The sequence below is a fragment of the Drosophila elegans genome, unplaced genomic scaffold (genome assembly GCF_018152505.1).
Source record: "Drosophila elegans isolate 14027-0461.03 unplaced genomic scaffold, ASM1815250v1 contig_208, whole genome shotgun sequence".
In the NCBI taxonomy this organism is placed as follows: domain Eukaryota; kingdom Metazoa; phylum Arthropoda; class Insecta; order Diptera; family Drosophilidae; genus Drosophila; species Drosophila elegans.
In genome coordinates this window covers 4,872,854-4,890,172 of record NW_024545578.1, presented here as the reverse complement: position 1 = coordinate 4,890,172, position 17,319 = coordinate 4,872,854, and the positions used below count along the sequence as shown (strand labels likewise).

Sequence of the window (17,319 nt, the reverse complement as noted above, 5' to 3'; positions counted from 1 at the left end):
TTCAAATAAAAGTCAACCATCTGGCAGCCCTGCCAAATTCCAGCCTCGATTTATCGGCGCGCCTATCGAGTTTTCCCGCTCACATCGCATTTTGAATTCAGTTGTCGCTCATTTATAGTTCACTTTATTATTGCATACATACGAGTATTCATTTATTAACATATCATTTCGTTCGTGTGTGTGTGAGTGTATGTATATAATATGTATATGACCGTATTGCACTTTATAATAGTTCAACATTGGAGTAGTTCCCACAGGAGTTCAAACACCTGCTGCAAAAGCTTCGTGATAATGAACTTGTAGTGACTTAGATTACGCTATGCTTTACATTCCTGTATCAACTAGATCTCGGCCAGATCATAACTCTGACATTGTGACATTCTGCTAGGGAAATTCGTTGGCCTTTATCTCTCTTTTCCGTTTTTCCGATTTTCCGATTTTCAGAGTTTCATTCCATATACTCCACCTTAATAGTACACTTAATCCTAGGCGTGCCTGCTCATGTACAAATTGTTGATAGACGTAGAAACATATCTATAATAGCCAGTTAGACTTAGGCTGCCTTTTTTTTTAGTTATTTCTAATAACTGCCCTATCCAATTCAGAATCTTTACAATTAATCAACAAAAAGTGCTACAGGTTAAACGATGTTATCTCAATTTGTTTACTCCCACTTAACCTACCGAAAGTAATCGGGAACCTTAGCTAATAAACTCCCCCCTTAAATTACTTAGCACTAGAAGTGCCACAAGCACCACCAGATGCCACCCCGTTTTCCTCATTCCACTCGCATCACCATGATGCAATTCGGCAAAGCTTTCGCCTGGAAAGATATAAATGATTATCTATAAGTTTATTTAAGTATACCCCACTCACCATTAAGAATGTGCACCACTATGGTAAAGTTCTGGAACTCGCTGATGGAGCATGTGTAGTTGCCAGAATCTGTTTTACTGATCTTAGCTATGGAAAGCGTCGAGTTGGCTCCATCCTCCATCAGTTCCGTTTTGACGCTAAAATCAGGTTTTTAATAACATTTTTTAATAATCTTGATACTTCTAAAATTTTTTGATTTAAAATGTTTGATCTTTAATATTCTCTTTTCAAGTTTCCAGTTTCATGTTTTTACCTCCAAGTTTTAATTTATACAACTTAGTCCAATTTCCATTTTAGATATGCTTTATAGAATTACTGTCTTTTCACAAATCGCACACTCACCTCACTCCCCCTCGAGTTACGTCATAGTTGAGGATGTTGTCGATGTGCTTCCAGAAAACCACAGAACTGGTCATGGCCACATTTCGCACCACACAAGACAGCTGCAGGGTGGAGTCGATCTCGTAGTATTTCTCCTGGAGCGGATCCCCCACCTCGTCCACTATCATCACCTTGGGAGCTAATTAAAGTCTTCTTTTGCCATTGTTCTTTTTTAATTTCAATGTTTAGATTTTACCATTCACATGCAGGTTGATTTGAATGACGCGGGGTGGATGGGTCGAGATCTGGCACTCATATATGGCCTCGTCGTCCTTCTTCACGTTGGTTATCTTCAGTCGCCAGTTGTTGGGGTACTGGAACTCGATTTTGTAGCGATTATCACCCGTATATGTGTGCATGCCCACTGTCAGCAGGTCCAGGGCATTATCCTCAGCCTGCGTATTGTGGCGCACCCAAGAGACCTAATATCGGAGGAGATTTTAAATAGATATATCTCTAAGTAGTTACAAATTTAGGAATCGGGTGCTACATTTTAAAGCAGGTTACATGATTCCTTATAACATGACTTAAAAATATTTTTGAAAAAAGTATTTGATTTGTACAAATTACTAGACTAGATACTTGGTTTCTTCCTATGTATATATTTGACTGTATATCAAATAACTTTTAATTTGATAATAGGTGTAAAGAAAACAAGCTAAGAAACGACATTTCTTAAAGGGCAGATATTAAGACGACATTAACAAATTTATAATAAAATTTTCTGTAAAATCTAAACAATTTTTCAACGGCATGGCTGACAAAATTCCTAAATTAGTTGCATTGAAAAGTTGCACCAAGTTTTGCGGGCTAACCGCAAGAACCACTTCCGTCTTTTGTGTCCAGCGACAGCGTCAGTTTTTTGCAGCTCTCTTGAAAACTAAAAATTTCACCAAACCAACTTTATCCAACATTATAGACATAGGGAAGGGTAAAAAGTTTTGTCTATTGAAAATAAAAAATCGTTTTTATTTTCCCCCTTTTCGCTTGAAACGCGAAGTGCCTTATATCTTATTATTCCTTAAATTACTTAATCCAAGTGCCAAACAACTTTTATATATTGTATAACAAAAAAATAAATAAATTGATAAAATTCCGTATTATTATAATCTTGGTACTTGGCGTTTCCCTATAATATTTTCAAACAGAGATAGAATCCGATAATTTGTTATATTAATTTTACATTATTTAATGGTTTAGTTAGAAAATGATACATGTTTGTTAGCAAATGACATTGGGTTTTTATTTCTTTGTATCTTTTAAAGAAAAAGTTACACAACTTAAACACAAAAAACTTAGAAAAAATGTATTTTAAGGAAATATAATAAATTAAGTTGCTTTTAAGCGAGAAGTCAAACTTACAGTCTTATCCTGCAGCAGGGAGATCCTGCAGTTTAGGTGGATGCTGGAGCCCGCCTGCACGGTGAGATTGGTGGCCTGGCCCAGTCGCTGCACATCCTCGAAGTGGGGTCCATACCTAAAGGTGGTCATCATGGAGATATATACACCCTGCTCTCTGAAGGATCAAGATTACCCATCCCAAAACTCACCTCTGATCATGATGGTGATGCTTGTTGGCCGAGGAGAACGTGTCGAAGATGTAGTTCAACATGGGGGCATCCGTTTTCTGGCCCTTGAACAGCGGATGCTTGCTGTCCACCTTAACGGCGGAGTTGCGGACATGACCAGTACTGCGGTTTCTCGCCGCCTCCGTGGGCGTGGCCAGGGCGGAGGACGAAGTGACGGTGGCCACTGTGGCCGGCACTAAGGCGTTTACATTCTGGCTGCCGATCTGCTGGAAGGAGTTCTTCCGCCCCGAAGAATCGGGCGCAACTGTGCCCGATCCCGACTGCAAGGATAACGATTCCAGATCGTGGGCCTTGGATGGGCTGTCCTGAGGATCGAGGATCGGCACCGAGGATGTCTGGCCCTGGGGGATTACATAATCCGAATCATCCGCAGCCTGACTGCTCCCATCAGCTGGAAAGGAGTTATCGATTTCCTTCGAATCTGGGTTTTGTGGTTGCCGGGGGGGAAGAAGAGAAAGTAGAAAGGAGATACGGCGAAAGTTGAGAATTGATGACTTGGCTCAACCATTCATGTGTGTAACTGTATCTGCATGTCCATATGTATATATGCTCATGTGTGCGGGGAAGTTTGTTTGTTCGTTGCGGGTACACTGAAACCCACCGGGACTAGACAAATGTTTTGGATTGCTTCAACCAAAAGTAAACAAGGAATTATTTTCTCGGTCATCGGTTGCATTGGTGTTTGTCAAAGTCAAATGTCTTTTCTGGCATATCTAAATTATGGCTTAAAGTTTAAATTTTTCAACGTGGCTGAAAAGTTTGACAGTCAAACTTCTCTAGCTTGGAATCTTTATGAGTCAAACTAGTTTAATTGGCCATAAAAGAATAAATACTGATAAAATCAACTCTATAACTTGTGGTCAGATAATATTTCCAGTTTTGGAAGTTCGACTGAATTTAAAATTATTTGAGATTTTAATTTGTTTTCTGGCTATTATGAACAAACCTTAATTATGTCAAGCAACATATTGTTTTTTTATTTACCATATAAGCTGTTTGATTTTAAGTAACTGCTTGGCCCTTGGTCTGAACTTATGTAGCTTGAGTGTATCCTGATTAATTATTATTATTTTATTTCCGTTTATATACGAATTTTTAACATAACTCTGAAAAATAATATAATGTAGTGGCTAAATGAAAGTCTAAAGGCAATTTAAGACAAAATAGTATCGTGTATCGTATTTGACATTTATCATTTTAAAAGTAAACAAAACAATTGATCAAAAGGTTGTCTACTTTGTTTTTATACAACCATAATACATAAAAAATTTAATTTTATAAGGCTTATAATTTCGTTTATTATTCTAATTTTATTGTTTTTTATATCATGTTATATTAATACTCCCTTAAATTATGCAAAGTTTAAGCTTTATAACATTCTAGTGAACATTATTGCAGAATTAACAATTTAATACAATTAAATTTTTAACCATGTATTCATACATTTATCTTATTAAAAATATTCTCACAGAGTGCTTAAAATTGATTAAAGTATATTAATTATCGCTTCAACAACACCACTTTCAATGTTTGCATAAAATGCGTTTAATTTAGCACGAATATTGAACATTAATAAACAACAGGTTTCGCTTGATGAGCTAATAATGTTGACATTGACCCATTTAAAAATCTTTGACTTGCACAAGCTTACGTTTTTGGAACTTGTTTTGTTCTACACCATGTTGTTTTAAGACCACTAAATATTCTTTAAGCTGATTTAAAATAAATAAAATATCGCCAATTAAGTGTCTGAATTGGGGTACATATTTCTAGGTACTAACATCTACAGTAGTTATACTTGTACATGTTTTTTAAGACACCTAAACATTTCTTAATTGTATGAAATATACATATAATTGAATTGAGCTACCTATTTCTAAGTACTAACAGCTTCAATCTTTTTTTAGACCTCTAAACTTTCCCTAAACTTATGTAAAATTTCACTAAAATAAAACCAATTAAATGCATACATATTTTTAGATACTAATACCTTCACATGTGTTTTTTTAAGACCCATAAACCTAAATATAATAAAAAATAACACCGATTAAATTCCTGAATTGAGATACATATATTTAAATACAAACACCTTTAATAGTCTACACATATTCTTTTAAGACCCCTAAACACTGTCTCAACTGGAGACACAAATTTGTATTAAGATTTAAATAACCCTAGTAATGTTGACCTCCTTTCTGCAATCACAGCTACATCAGTGTTTAAGAAATTTATCCCAATTAGAACATGTGGAATTGCACAATGTATATTTGAAACCGGTATCCAAAGACAATAATGACTGCCAACCGATTGAGTCAGCAGGATAATTGAAAACCAATTATATAATTATGCATTAACCGCATTTGAGGCTTGCAACTAGCAATTTTGCAATTATTTGTGCAGATGGGGCACCTACCGTACGTACTCCGTAACGTGGACACCCGGAGGGTGGCGGTGGCGGCAGTGGGCGTGGCAGCAGTCGCTTGCAGGGCAACCTTCGAGGTGTCCAAGTCGAGGTTGGATGGCTCCGGGTCCTGCGGAATCCTGTTAACTGTATCTGTGTCGTGGATGGTCTTGGCCTGGCAAACGAATCCCCAGCCCATGATCGTTGTGATGAGGAGGAGCAGCCTGATCAGGTTCAGGTTGTTTGTGGATGTGGATGTGGATGTGGGACATTCGAGGTGAAGGTCACCCGATGACAAGAACTTATTGCCTTCTATCGTTGATTTAGTTCTGGGTCGCGTTTTTTCAGCTGGTTCATTCAAACGCATTTTGCAATCTGGCGTAGTCGGCTCTAACTAACTGCATTGGACTCGATTTTTTTTTTTTCTTTTTATTTTTTTTCTTTTATTTTATTTTATTATATATTCCCTTTTTTTGGGGTCACCTATGGCATCGCACGCACTTTGGCCATTTGTTTTTTCGTTTTTCCCTTTTCGCAGTCACGTAAATATCAACTTGATTAATTCACATAAAGCAGGGACAGGATAAGGATATATCCTTATTGATTAACTTAATATGTGTGCTCTAGGAACGATCGTTAAGAAAACTTCACTTTTTTAATCCTTAAATGAATATATATTCGGGATTCACATAGTTTTGAGGACCCACACACACCGACTTATACACACCCGATTAAAATATGCACATGGAGGCGAGGACACACAGATTGAGATTGGATCGAGGAAACGGAAGTTGGGGAATGCATTTGGCAGCGAGGAGCTTCAATCCTCATGCATTCTTCAGTTGGACCGAAACGAAGGCAATTGCGAGTCGCTGGGACAACTGCATCACGTACAACAGACGACACCGATTTGGTCGAAATCGGAATATCGGATTTCGGCATCCGGCTCCTTGCGAAGAACGTCAACGCGATTGAAGACTTCGCCAATGACTGGCCATCCAAATCGCGGCAGGAACCCAGTTGTTGTTGATGTCCTGTTCGCAGCTCGACAGCCTTTCGTCCTGGCCGCTCGGCTTCCCCACAGGACGCTCTCTTTCGCTCAAACTGCGCAAGTCCTTCTTTCGTTAAGTTTTTACCCCTAAACGTGGTGTTCTTCTGCTTTTTGGTGGGTTCACCTTTCGGAGTTTGGTAGGGGAGTTCTGGGTGGTGAATTGGGTTCGGAAAAAGCAGTTTTAGGCGGTCACAAAACAAAATATTGGCATTTAAATCATAAAGCAACTCAATCAAGTTTGAAATAAAGCAAAAAGTCACTAGAAATATCCAATTCATTGGCAGTAGAAATATAATAATTCTCAAGAATATATTTAATGTTCTTTTTCCGGTTTACCGATACAGTAAGTTCAAGCAGTTTAAAATAAAAATTTAGCTGCCCTGTTTGATTTTGTTATCAGAATACAAATTACCAATTTAGTTTTCTTTTTTCGGTTTTATTCAGGTACTTAAGCAGTTTGATTACTTTATAAGAATTTCCGGTATATAAACATATTAAATATAAATTTTATTTTCAAAATTATATTTAGTCTTCATTTTCCGGCTTACCAATGCTGAAAATTAAAGCAGTTTGAGTACAAGAACATTCCATAAAATGTTTATAAATATTAACACATTTTATAAGAAATGTATAACAGACGGGGTTAAAAAAGTATAGAAGATATTTTGTATATGATTTTCTGGTCTACCACTTAAGCAGTTTAAGCAGTTTGAGTATAGGAACATTCCATAAAATAGTTATGAATACAAATTATAGCACTACCATAAAAATATAACAGATATGATTGAAGAAGTACAACAGAGGGCGCTAGTTATGTGGGTCACAGTAGAACCTGCCTTATTTTTTCCCTTTTCAGCTAATAATATAGGGGTAAAACAGGGTTCGCTCGCGAGAATTACCACTGTACATTTCGACCAATCTTCAACAGTGACTTGGTGGATAACATGAGGGATGATTGGCCTGTGTTATGGCTCTGGTTTTATTTTTTTTTTTAGACATTTCAAATGGACCTCGTCTTATCAGACGCGCGTGGAAGCTGCTCGTGTGCAGACGTCTCGCACAGCTGGCAAAATCGAGTGAATAATCAACTGCCTGCGGGAACAGGTGAAAACCTGTGAAAATTAATCACATTCTCGATTAGCTATCACCCCGGAGTCCATTGACTGGTGAGGCAGCTTTAAGCCAGAATGCTGGCCACACAGTTCAAGAGCCAGCGATGACATTTTGTTGGCTGTCCTACACTCCAAGTCGCGAAAATATATGCACACGCCAGTATACATACAGATACAGACGGAGCGAAGGCAAATCTGCTTTTAGGTCACACAAAAGGCTCTCCCAGCAGCAGCATTAAAGCAAAAGCAACAACCAACAGCAACAGAAACATTGACTTCGACGGGAGCAGCCAAGGAATTCCAAGAAACGAGCCACCAAGTAAGTCATCAAATGCCATCCTAGACTTCCTGGGCAAACAAAGTCCAGGAGCGTTTTCCCTTGAAATTCCCCTGATTTCAAGAATAATTTGAGCTTAATTTAAAGACTAATACTCGCGTACTTGGCTTATTGTAACCTGATAGGTACTTTGATATAACTTATGCATCAATTTGCCATTTCGGTAAATAAAGTTCATCTAGTCAAAGAATTCTAGAAGTGTTTAAATAAACGTATGAAAACTAGGATGGGATTTTTAAAAAACAGTAACAAAAGAACTTAAAACTAAGTTAAAACTTTTATTAAATACACAATAATTAAAATGCGTGTATTTCATAGTCTAGCAGTTGTAAATCAACATTAAATATTTTAACCGATGAATAACTAAGGCACAAAAGCAGAAATAAAACCACACAAATGCTTGAAATACTTGAAAAATAAAAAATGCATGAATGCAAAAATGTGGCATTTGGTTTGCATGCATGCTTAATTTTCCAAAGAATTTTTATCCTTGAAATCTGGGGCGTAGAGTGTGGTTTTAGTTCAAGTTTAAAATCCTTTAAAGTTTACATTTCCATGCCTTTGTCATTATGATGATTTTAGCTTAAGTATAAACCATAAGGCAGCACAATGGTTAAGGTTATTTTCTTAATTAGAAAATTGGTAATGTTACTATTCACTGCCATTTATTGTTTTGAGTTATCCTTTTTTATCGACTTCTAATTTGTTTTAATAAAAAAAATTAAAAACATGAAATCAATTCAGTTAAAATATTTAACTATTTAAGGATGTTAAACAGATTTGGAATATGAATAATAGAATCTAGCTAAAAATATATAAATATATACTGTAAATGTAAATGTATGTATTTGATATTGTATTTTGTGTTTATTATTTAAAATTGTTCCCAAGTTCATGAAAATATTATGGAAAAAACATTTTTTCTTTTATTTTTGCTATGGAAAGTTATAAAACTATGAATGGAAACTATTTCATTAGGCTCTCTGAGTTTTTCAAATACCAAACTAAGTTTTAGAAAATCAAAAAATTATAAATTTGATTTTTAATTGCAAGAGATTAATATTGAAGTTATTTTTCCCTGATATTGTTGAAAAATCCAGTGTGTGACCTGCAATCAACTCAAACGTTAGTTGAAGAATGCAATGGTTGTCTAAATTTAAGCAGCAGCAGATTCTCGAGGCAAGCGTGTCAAGTGCCACACTCGGCGAAAAAACGGGGGTTGAAGGCAAATGACGGGCCTTGTTATCAGACTTTCGTGCGTTTTGTTTGGCTTTAATTGCGGCTTTGGCCGACTCTGGGTCCTTGAAGGAGTGTCGGCCATTCTTCTGGCCATTCTTTGAGCCCCGTCACGCGGTTGTCAGCCGCTTCAGCTATTCTCGTAGTCGTTGGCATTGTGCCTTGGATTTTAATTGTTCGGCATTCGCAGGCTGCACCGGCGGGTCCACGTCCACGTCCTCCTCTCAGCTTCTGCCCCTCCTCCTCTGGCAGAGCAGGTGCTCTGGAGTCCACCTACTGTTTTGCAAACAGCCGTGAGCACCGCACATGGTGACCTTCCTCGGACAACAGGTGGGGAGGTGTTAGTGTCGAAGCGGTTTGGCTTGGCTAAAATGCCCACTTCTCCATTGCTTCATGTCTATTATAATAATTTTTTTCAGAATGTAAATTTAAAACAAGACCAGGATAACATTTACTTTAAAAGTTAGTTTTATGCTAAGTTCACTTAAAGAATTCATGCAAAGTTATCTGATGTTGATCTTACAAAAAAATAAATAATTGCCAATATAAAACGTAATAAAGGATTTATTTTCACTTCTTCGTAAACAAAAATTTGACACAAATAAATCTTACATTTATTTTATCTTATTTTAAGGCGTAGCTCTTATAAGTATAATCAACTATAAAGTAATTTTTAATTTTTTTTTGTTTTAATATTCCGCTTAAAGCATTTTTATATTTGAAAATGTATTTTTTGTATGTTATGTTCAAGTGACGATGAATTAACAAATATATTGCGATGGCTTTATTAATTAAAATACTTAATTATTCATATGTTAATTCAAAGTCAAGTGTAAGTTATTTATATTATTTGGATTTCAATTGTATATATTAAAAGTGTTCAACTTCATTACTTTAAGAAGTAAAGTTTTTAATAATATCTACATGTTATACATTGTATAAAACTCCAATAAACCATATAATATCTGCTTTCCAGAGCCAAAACTGATGACCACCGTTTTGGGCCAAAGGAATTGAGGAGGAGTCATCGCGATGCCATCCCGTCGCTCCGGTGGCGGAGGCACCACCAAGCGGAAGCACTCGCTGGGCAACCTGCGGCGGGCACATCCCGCATCGGGGGCCACGTGGAACGTGCAGGTGGTGCGGGGCAAGATGTCCTCGAAGTGCCTGTGGCACGCCTGCCGAGCCCTGATCCTGGGACTCACGCTGATGCTCCTGGGCGCGGGCATGGCCACCCTGGGCTACTATGCGGATCACCTGTCGATGGGATCGGAGTTGCGAGGCAATGTCACCGTTCGGGTGAAGAACGACCTAAAGGGCTTCCACCTGAACAACTTCGCGTACGTGGGCCCCATTGTCATGGGCTTCGGCGGCTTCATCGTGGTGGCCTCCTGCGTGATGACCTTCGAGGCGCGCGACTCCGCCGCCAAGGTCGTTCCAGCCCGATTGAGGGCCGGCGGAGGCGGCAGCACCAAGAATCCCTCGAGGAGCAACCAAGGCAGCTCCGCTTCACAGCGACGCGGGATGGGTGAGCATTTACGGGGATACTGAAAAGGGGGATTTCGAGTTGAAGTTTTTATATTAAGATATTGGAGTTTCAAAAATAAAATCAGGAGATTTAAATTCAATCAAACATAGAGTATTCTCATGATCTTCGTTGGATTCAGCTCCGAAACACCCCACAAATTAAAGAAACTCAATGTAAATGGTCCTTAATTGTTTAAAACTATTTCTATTGGCACCTTAAATCACCCTAAGAATTAAAGAAACTTAATGCCAACAAACTTAAAAATTTGCTTTTAAATGTATATAATTATTCTTGACATATATTAGCTTAAATGAATATTTATTTTGTTTTTATGAAGTAGATTGGGCCATAATTTAATATGAAACACAAGTAGACTCTTAAAAGAACGTAGTAAGTAGTTTATTAAAATATATGTTTACGGAATATATTTAAAATTTAAGCCATGGTAAACTCATATTCCATTAAAAAAATGGGACCCATTCTAAATCTGATATTTTTCACATAAAATAAAATATTAAAAACATTTTTAAGCTTTCTGAATGAAACTTGAAGTCAATAAGTTGATTTTATAGTTCATTTAAACGTAAAATAAAAACCCAAAGATTCAATATCCAGATAGTTATTTGTACTATGTCACTTTTTTTTGGGAGTGTAGGATTAACTAAATCTTTCTGACCTTCAGGTGCCCAGTACCAGTCAAGTCGTTGGGATCAGCACTTCGGGGTGTTCCGCTCCTCGCCGGGGGATCCCCACCAGCAGCCGCAGAGCGCCCTCATTTCGGCCACGCATCCGCATCCGCATGCACATCCGCACATCCAGCAGCAGCAGCAGCCGTTCGACCGCGAGGCCCTCACCGCCGAACTGGTGAAGTTCTCCAGGTCACTCAGGTACAATCGTGGTTAGATCACTGGGATCATTGGGAACATACTTACTTGGTTTTGTAAATATATATATCAAAATTCACTTATATACAATTGGCTATTTCTCGCTCTTACCGCCCGCTTCTCGCTTTCCGCATTTCGTTACCTGAAATCTGAAATTTGATAACTGAAATCTGATAACTGAAATCTGATAACTGATATCTGCCATCTGAAATCCGCATCCGCATCCCGCTTCCGCCAACCATCCAATGCAGTGCATCCAATCGCTTTTATCCCCGGTGGCGCCGCCTTTCGGGGGCTGGCTCCGCTCCGGATTTGTCCGGATCCGGATCTCATGTTCATGCCAACACCACCACCACCACCACCACCGACTCCACCACCAACACCACAAACCACTGCACCACTACTAATTACTGCAATTTGCTCTCACTGAACCGCTTGTCGCCGCTGGAATGGGAATTGCATTGCTCGCACCGCCGGCATCGTCGTCACCACCATCGCCACTCGAACCACTCGCACCACACGAATCACCACTCGAATCACCACCAAAAATCCTCAAGCAGCAGTGTGCGACGAGTGCGTCAAGTGCGTCCCGGTTCGGGATCGAATTCCAATCCCTCGGGAGGAGGAGGAGGAGGAGCAGGAGGAGCTGGCTCCTCGTCGTCGGCCCGCATCATTAGCAACTCCTCCAGCCTCATCCAGAGGGCCACCAGAGAGTGCTCCCTGCTCCAGCCGCCGGCCGCGAGTCGCGTCTACTGGCAGGCCTCCTCCTTCGACGGGGGCAGCCATCCGCCGCCCGGATCGGGCATCAGTTCCGGGGCGGAGAGGCGCAGTGAGCGGAACAAGCGATCGGACACCGCCAAGAGGCATGTCCTCGCTCGCCAGAGACCCATCGAACAGGAGGAGGCTCGCGATCACAGTCGAAGTCCTCTGGGACACAGGAGGTAAATTACATTTATAGCTCCAAAAATTATACTGGTAAAGCAAATAAGTAAATTAGTGAATTTATTCAAAAAACGGAATAATTAATTAATTTTTTTCTCATATGATTTTTATTCGAATAGATTTAAATATTTGAAAATTTAAATCTTTTAAAGCTTATATTGCAAATGGTCTCTGATATATGTACCATATCATCAAAACACCTAAATTAAAAAAAATTCCCAACATTATTGAATAAATAGCTAAACATTTCCCCATTGATTCAGTCATAGCATAAAATATTTTTTTTCTAAAACTAGGACATTCTGGTTATAGATGTGATTAACATGTTATATACAAATAGTACATTGAGTTTTAATTTTACATTCATTTTTAAAAATTAATTAAATATTTCCTAATACTTTAAATGAAATACCTTTAAATGTAAATCAAGCCCACACACTTTTTTCATGAAAAACGGAATTAGAAATAAACATTTTCCAAACAAGCGTTAAATATTATTCGATATAAAAAATATTTTAATTGTGATGCTAGAATGACTCTGATATAACTTTATAGACTTTTTTATAGAACTAAATAAAACTAGAGTGAAACTAAGTTAACTTATTCTTACAGAAACTCGACCATGTCGGACTCCTCGTATAGCGGCCGCTGGACGGCTCGCTGTGCGTCCATCGCCAGTCGAACATCTAGTATCGAATCCCGGCGTGTCCAAGTGGATCTCCATAGTCCCGAGGTGATGCCGAAATCGATACTGCGATCGCCCAAGCGATACAGTTCCGGGCCCTCAGCCACGCCCTCCGTGGAGAAAGAGTTTCGGTACTTCCTATTTGCATTTACAGTCATAAAAAATAATAATTTAAACAAAAAATTAAGTTTCTTATTTTTGAATCCAATTATTTCTTAATTAAAATTTTATTCAATCCAAACGCATGTTTTTTAGTTATTCAATGATTGCGACTTATTAAAAGAGACTTATTACAAGAGAGTATAATTTTACCCTTTAGTTATGTTTTATAATCTCTTCCATAATCTGAAACAACCCCGTTTTTTAAAACCTATCTTTTATGGCTTATCTATTTATGGCTTAGGAACCGTGATTTTACTTAAAGTGCTCTAATCTTTCTGGAATCAAACTGGCTTAACATGAATTTTTCTGTGTGTTTAAATTAGCATTTGTTTATTTTTTAATTTAATTATTTTTTTATTTTAAGACCCAAACTTTTTACCTTAAGTACTCCAATCTTTCTAGAAACAAAATGAATATAGTTTCCGGTCGAATTAATTTTTTCAAATGTGTTTAACCCAGTTTTTGTTTTACTAGATTCAAAATGTTATATATTTTTATTAAATAGAATAAACTCCCGGTTTGATATCCCTTGCAGTAGCCAGTTGTCTGTGTGCTCGGAGCCACCGCCGCCGGTGCGTCAGTTGTCGGGTCAGTCCAGCATGGAGCCGGCTGTGCCCGAGGAGAGTCTGGACCAGTCTGAGGAGCAGGAGACGACGACCTCGCAGCCCAAGACGTCCTACGAGGAGATCACCGAGCTGCAGCACCACACGAGCACTTTGCCGCCGAAGAAGGTGCGTCCTGGTTTCCTACCCCTCGCCCGCAGCGAGCAGGACGAACAGGATCAGAGGCCGGTGGCGGCGCCGCTCTACAGGAGCAACAGTTCCAGGCAGTTCTACAGACCCAAGAAGGAGGTGCCCAACGAGCGGGATGACTCCGTGTTCTACATACGATCCATGGAGCGGGGATTGGCCGGCAATGGTGGCAGTGCCAGTGCGGATGAGCAGATGTACGACTCCCTGAGGGTGATTAACGAGAGGAGGACCACTCTGCTGAAGGCCGACTCACAGAGCTCGCTGGGATCGGCGGAACGAAAGCTGAGCAGCTTTTCCCTCAAAATGCCCGAGATTACGGAGCGTGAGAACTCGATTGAGATCGAAATGGATGCGGACGAACCGCCGTTACGTGCTCCTCCTCCACCGCCACCTCCGATTCCGCCTTCTTCGCCACCGCCTCCTCCATCGACAGCCAAAATCCTGAACGAGGATTCCTAGGATCCAACGAGTTGAAACTTCACTTCATAGCGTTTAACCAGCAGCCATCGACAATTACTTTAGCAACTTGATTGATGTTTGTATATGTATTTTTGTGCGTGTGCGTGTCGTTTATTTTTATAACCCCTAGATCGTACCTAGATAAGTGTTATATATATACTACATATATTACATAAACCAGCAATAATATCTGTGTTGCCTCGGGCCTAAGCAATGAGCTAAAGAATCTTCAACGATGTCTATTAACTTGAATTACTGATGTTACTGTACAAATAACTGCAGTTGCGATGCGATAGAATGTTATTTTACTGAATTTTCTATTGTATTGCGCTATAATTCCCAACTGGTTAAGCAGCAAAAAAAATGTATTTTTGAAGTTATACAGTGTTACTTTTCTATACAGTTTTTTTTTAAAAATTTTTATTAAGTTTTCTAAACTAATGTTTTATTATTTATATGATATTTATTACGGTTTATTATAATTTTTAAAGTTATTTCATTTAAGAATGATTTCCAATCGTTTCGATCGCAGCTGTGAGCACTAGTCTTCCTATTGTTAGAATATGAGATATATCACGTTATTACTGGGCCTATAACTTGGGCCAATAAGTTCTTATGGGTGTATCGTTGTTATCAATACTATTTATCGGTTACTGTTAATGCTATTCTCAAAGAGGAAACGTAGTCACAACGATCTAAGTACGAGGGCGAGAGGACAAATAAAAGCCATACTTGTGCATACCCTGTAAAAAGTACAATCAGCTTATAGTAAAGACTGATTAGGCAACTTGATTTACTGAATTGGTCAACAGCGAAAATGGAAAATATGTCAATGAAAAGCAATCGGAACACAGATTAAGTTCGATACACATAATTAGTTTTACGCTCTCAGTGTTAATCCCCACATTAAAAGGTACCTATACGATTATATATCTGAGTGTTTATTTGTAAGCCAAGCAATTACATCGTTTCTTGTTCCATAAGTGTTGATAATCCCACATAAGCCCACAAATCAAAACGATGGAGATAGTTTAAATGGCAAGCCGAAATCGAAACCCTGTTGATGTGCAGCGAATTTTGTAATAATGTTCATTGCATGATTAATATTGCATAAATAAAATCAAACAATGTGTGTCTAAAGTATGGAGTTTTAATTTAGTTTTAAATATCATCGTTGAATACTTTGCAACATTTTTTTACTATTGAAATATTTTCTTAAATAAAATAAATTAACTTCTCTTTATTTTAATTTTCATTAACAATTATGATGATAGTAATGACTAAGAGTTTTTGAATTACGGTTTTAATTATTCAAATCGGAAAACTATTTCATATAGATCAATAGGAACCATTGAACACTTGAGCTAAAAATCATAAATACATACACATACACGCATATAAATCGAATTTAGATGTTTCAAAAAATAGCTTGGCAATATCTGCAAGGGTATGTAATCTTCGGCGGCTGAAGTGTGCTTGTTATGCTTTAGAAAGATGTCTACTATGCGTTGATAACGTTAACCCAGTGAATACACGTCTGGAAGTAAGCCATATAAAAATCTTTTATTTATGCTTACAATGTAGTTAATTTGTGAGACTGTTTGATTTTAACTAAACATAAGAGTCTGATTGACAAATATACCTAGCTTGGTAGTTCCATTTGGTGGTAGTGAGTATGCTTCCCCCATGAATGAAACTGACGCAGCTCAAGCCAAGTACATGGCAGTCTTCTGAACTCAAATCAATAAATGGTAATGGCTTGCCGGAGGCGTCAGATACGAAGACATCCTTTTTGTCCATATTGTTGATCCCCAGCCAGTATGCTTGATCGCTGTTCAGTTTCCCTTTAACTTTAACAAACTCATTGCGGCTTGAGAACGATGCTAAGTAGCCACCCATCTCACGGCATGAATTTTTAGCAGAATTCCAATCTTTGAAATTTGATCTCTCGATGTAGAAATGTCTGTATCCGATTAGTTCAAACTCTTTTCTATTTATTTCTCTGACCAGGCCATTGTTCTCCATTCTCGAATGTTGAGCCTCCAATTTATCCAGCCTCTCTATGGGTTGATTCAGCTGGGTTGTGCCATATTGATAAAGTTTCCAGTCCATAACTATATGCCAAGCCAAGAACAAAAAACACACCGCTAGAGTTCCGTAAGTAATAAAACTATCCAGCCAAAGCATTTTGACTGTTCCGAGCGTGTTCTCTGGAAGAACTAATTTAAAAAACTTGCGAATTGCCCTTCACAGATTGCTGATAAGCTTATCTAAAATTCCAGCATTTAAGATGTACATTGAAGCATTTTTGACACTAGTTTTATAGGTCTAAAAATGTAAGATTTTAAATAATAATAAACATAATTTTAGATTTTAAATAATATCTATAATAAATACATGATGCTTACATTTAATGTACGTAAGGTATAAACAAATTATAAAATTTATTAATGGGTACTTTTTGTTTGGCCTTTTAAAAATACATTTCACGCCAGAAAATTTAGCATATTTTTTGATTACAGGAAATTCATACAAGAACAGCTTTATACATATCTGAAGTTGTATGCGTACATGTTGAAAGGCTTTAAGATATAAGTATATATATTTTATAGAAAATTAAATGATTATCTTGTTCTACTGTACTTTTTAGTGAAGGAAAAGATTCCTGCTCTGCAGGGGATACTGTTTCGCTCGGACCGAAAACTATTTTGTAAAGCAATAAAAACAATCATGTTCCATTAATTTAATAATATTTAAAAATTTTTTTAATTACATACAGATTTCGAAAATTCCAGCTCTTTAGCCGTTTAAATTTGCCCGCCCAATTGCCGCGGCGCTGCCACCTGATCGATTTCGATGACTTGCCGGGCTGCCACCCAGACTAATCGATAGCATGCACCGCCAATTATCGCACTGTCATCGAT

At 38.1% G+C, this 17,319-nt stretch overlaps 2 protein-coding genes across 5 annotated transcripts; one reads left to right on the top strand and one right to left on the bottom strand.

The window, feature by feature from the left end:
* Positions 1–107: 107 nt before the first annotated feature.
* Positions 108–6,246, bottom strand: LOC108146375. 2 transcript variants are annotated; one of them, XM_017272365.2, is made up of 7 exons: positions 5,269–6,246; positions 2,808–3,267; positions 2,620–2,734; positions 1,454–1,679; positions 1,219–1,396; positions 877–1,013; positions 108–823 (listed from the first exon to the last, which is right to left on the bottom strand). In XM_017272365.2, the coding sequence occupies exons 1-7, from the start codon at positions 5,612–5,614 to the stop codon at positions 702–704; spliced, it is 1,584 nt and encodes a 527-aa protein (XP_017127854.1). In that variant the 5' UTR covers positions 5,615–6,246; the 3' UTR covers positions 108–701. The 2 variants fall into 2 exon arrangements, with proteins under 2 accessions (XP_017127854.1, XP_017127853.1); XM_017272364.2 differs by having other exon boundaries at positions 5,260–6,245.
* A 1,090-nt stretch (positions 6,247–7,336) lies between these two features.
* Positions 7,337–15,535, top strand: LOC108146497 (cyclin-dependent kinase 12). Of its 3 annotated transcripts, none has more exons than XM_017272531.2 (6): positions 7,337–7,729; positions 9,960–10,511; positions 11,194–11,398; positions 11,956–12,336; positions 12,950–13,153; positions 13,720–15,535. In XM_017272531.2, exons 2-6 carry the CDS (start codon positions 10,016–10,018, stop codon positions 14,393–14,395), a joined length of 1,962 nt encoding a protein of 653 aa, XP_017128020.1. In that variant the 5' UTR covers positions 7,337–7,729; positions 9,960–10,015; the 3' UTR covers positions 14,396–15,535. The 3 variants fall into 3 exon arrangements, with proteins under 3 accessions (XP_017128020.1, XP_017128019.1, XP_017128018.1); XM_017272530.2 differs by having other exon boundaries at positions 11,647–12,336; positions 13,723–15,535; XM_017272529.2 differs by having other exon boundaries at positions 11,647–12,336.
* The last annotated feature ends 1,784 nt before the right edge of the window (positions 15,536–17,319 follow it).

Bases quoted from the DNA above. Each gene is read 5' to 3' on its own strand.
- LOC108146497 (XM_017272529.2), top strand. From the start codon at position 10,016: ATGCCATCCCGTCGCTCCGGTGGCGGAGGCACCACCAAGCGGAAGCAC. The intron at 10,512-11,193 runs GTGAGCATTTAC...TCTGACCTTCAG, and splicing joins TTCACAGCGACGCGGGATGG to GTGCCCAGTACCAGTCAAGT. The intron at 13,154-13,719 runs GTACTTCCTATT...TATCCCTTGCAG, and splicing joins TCCGTGGAGAAAGAGTTTCG to TAGCCAGTTGTCTGTGTGCT.
- LOC108146375 (XM_017272364.2), bottom strand. From the start codon at position 5,614: ATGCGTTTGAATGAACCAGCTGAAAAAACGCGACCCAGAACTAAATCA. The intron at 3,268-5,259 runs GTAGGTGCCCCA...CACAAAACCCAG, and splicing joins CACGTTACGGAGTACGTACG to ATTCGAAGGAAATCGATAAC. The intron at 1,014-1,218 runs GTGAGTGTGCGA...ACCTGATTTTAG, and splicing joins GTAACTCGAGGGGGAGTGAG to CGTCAAAACGGAACTGATGG.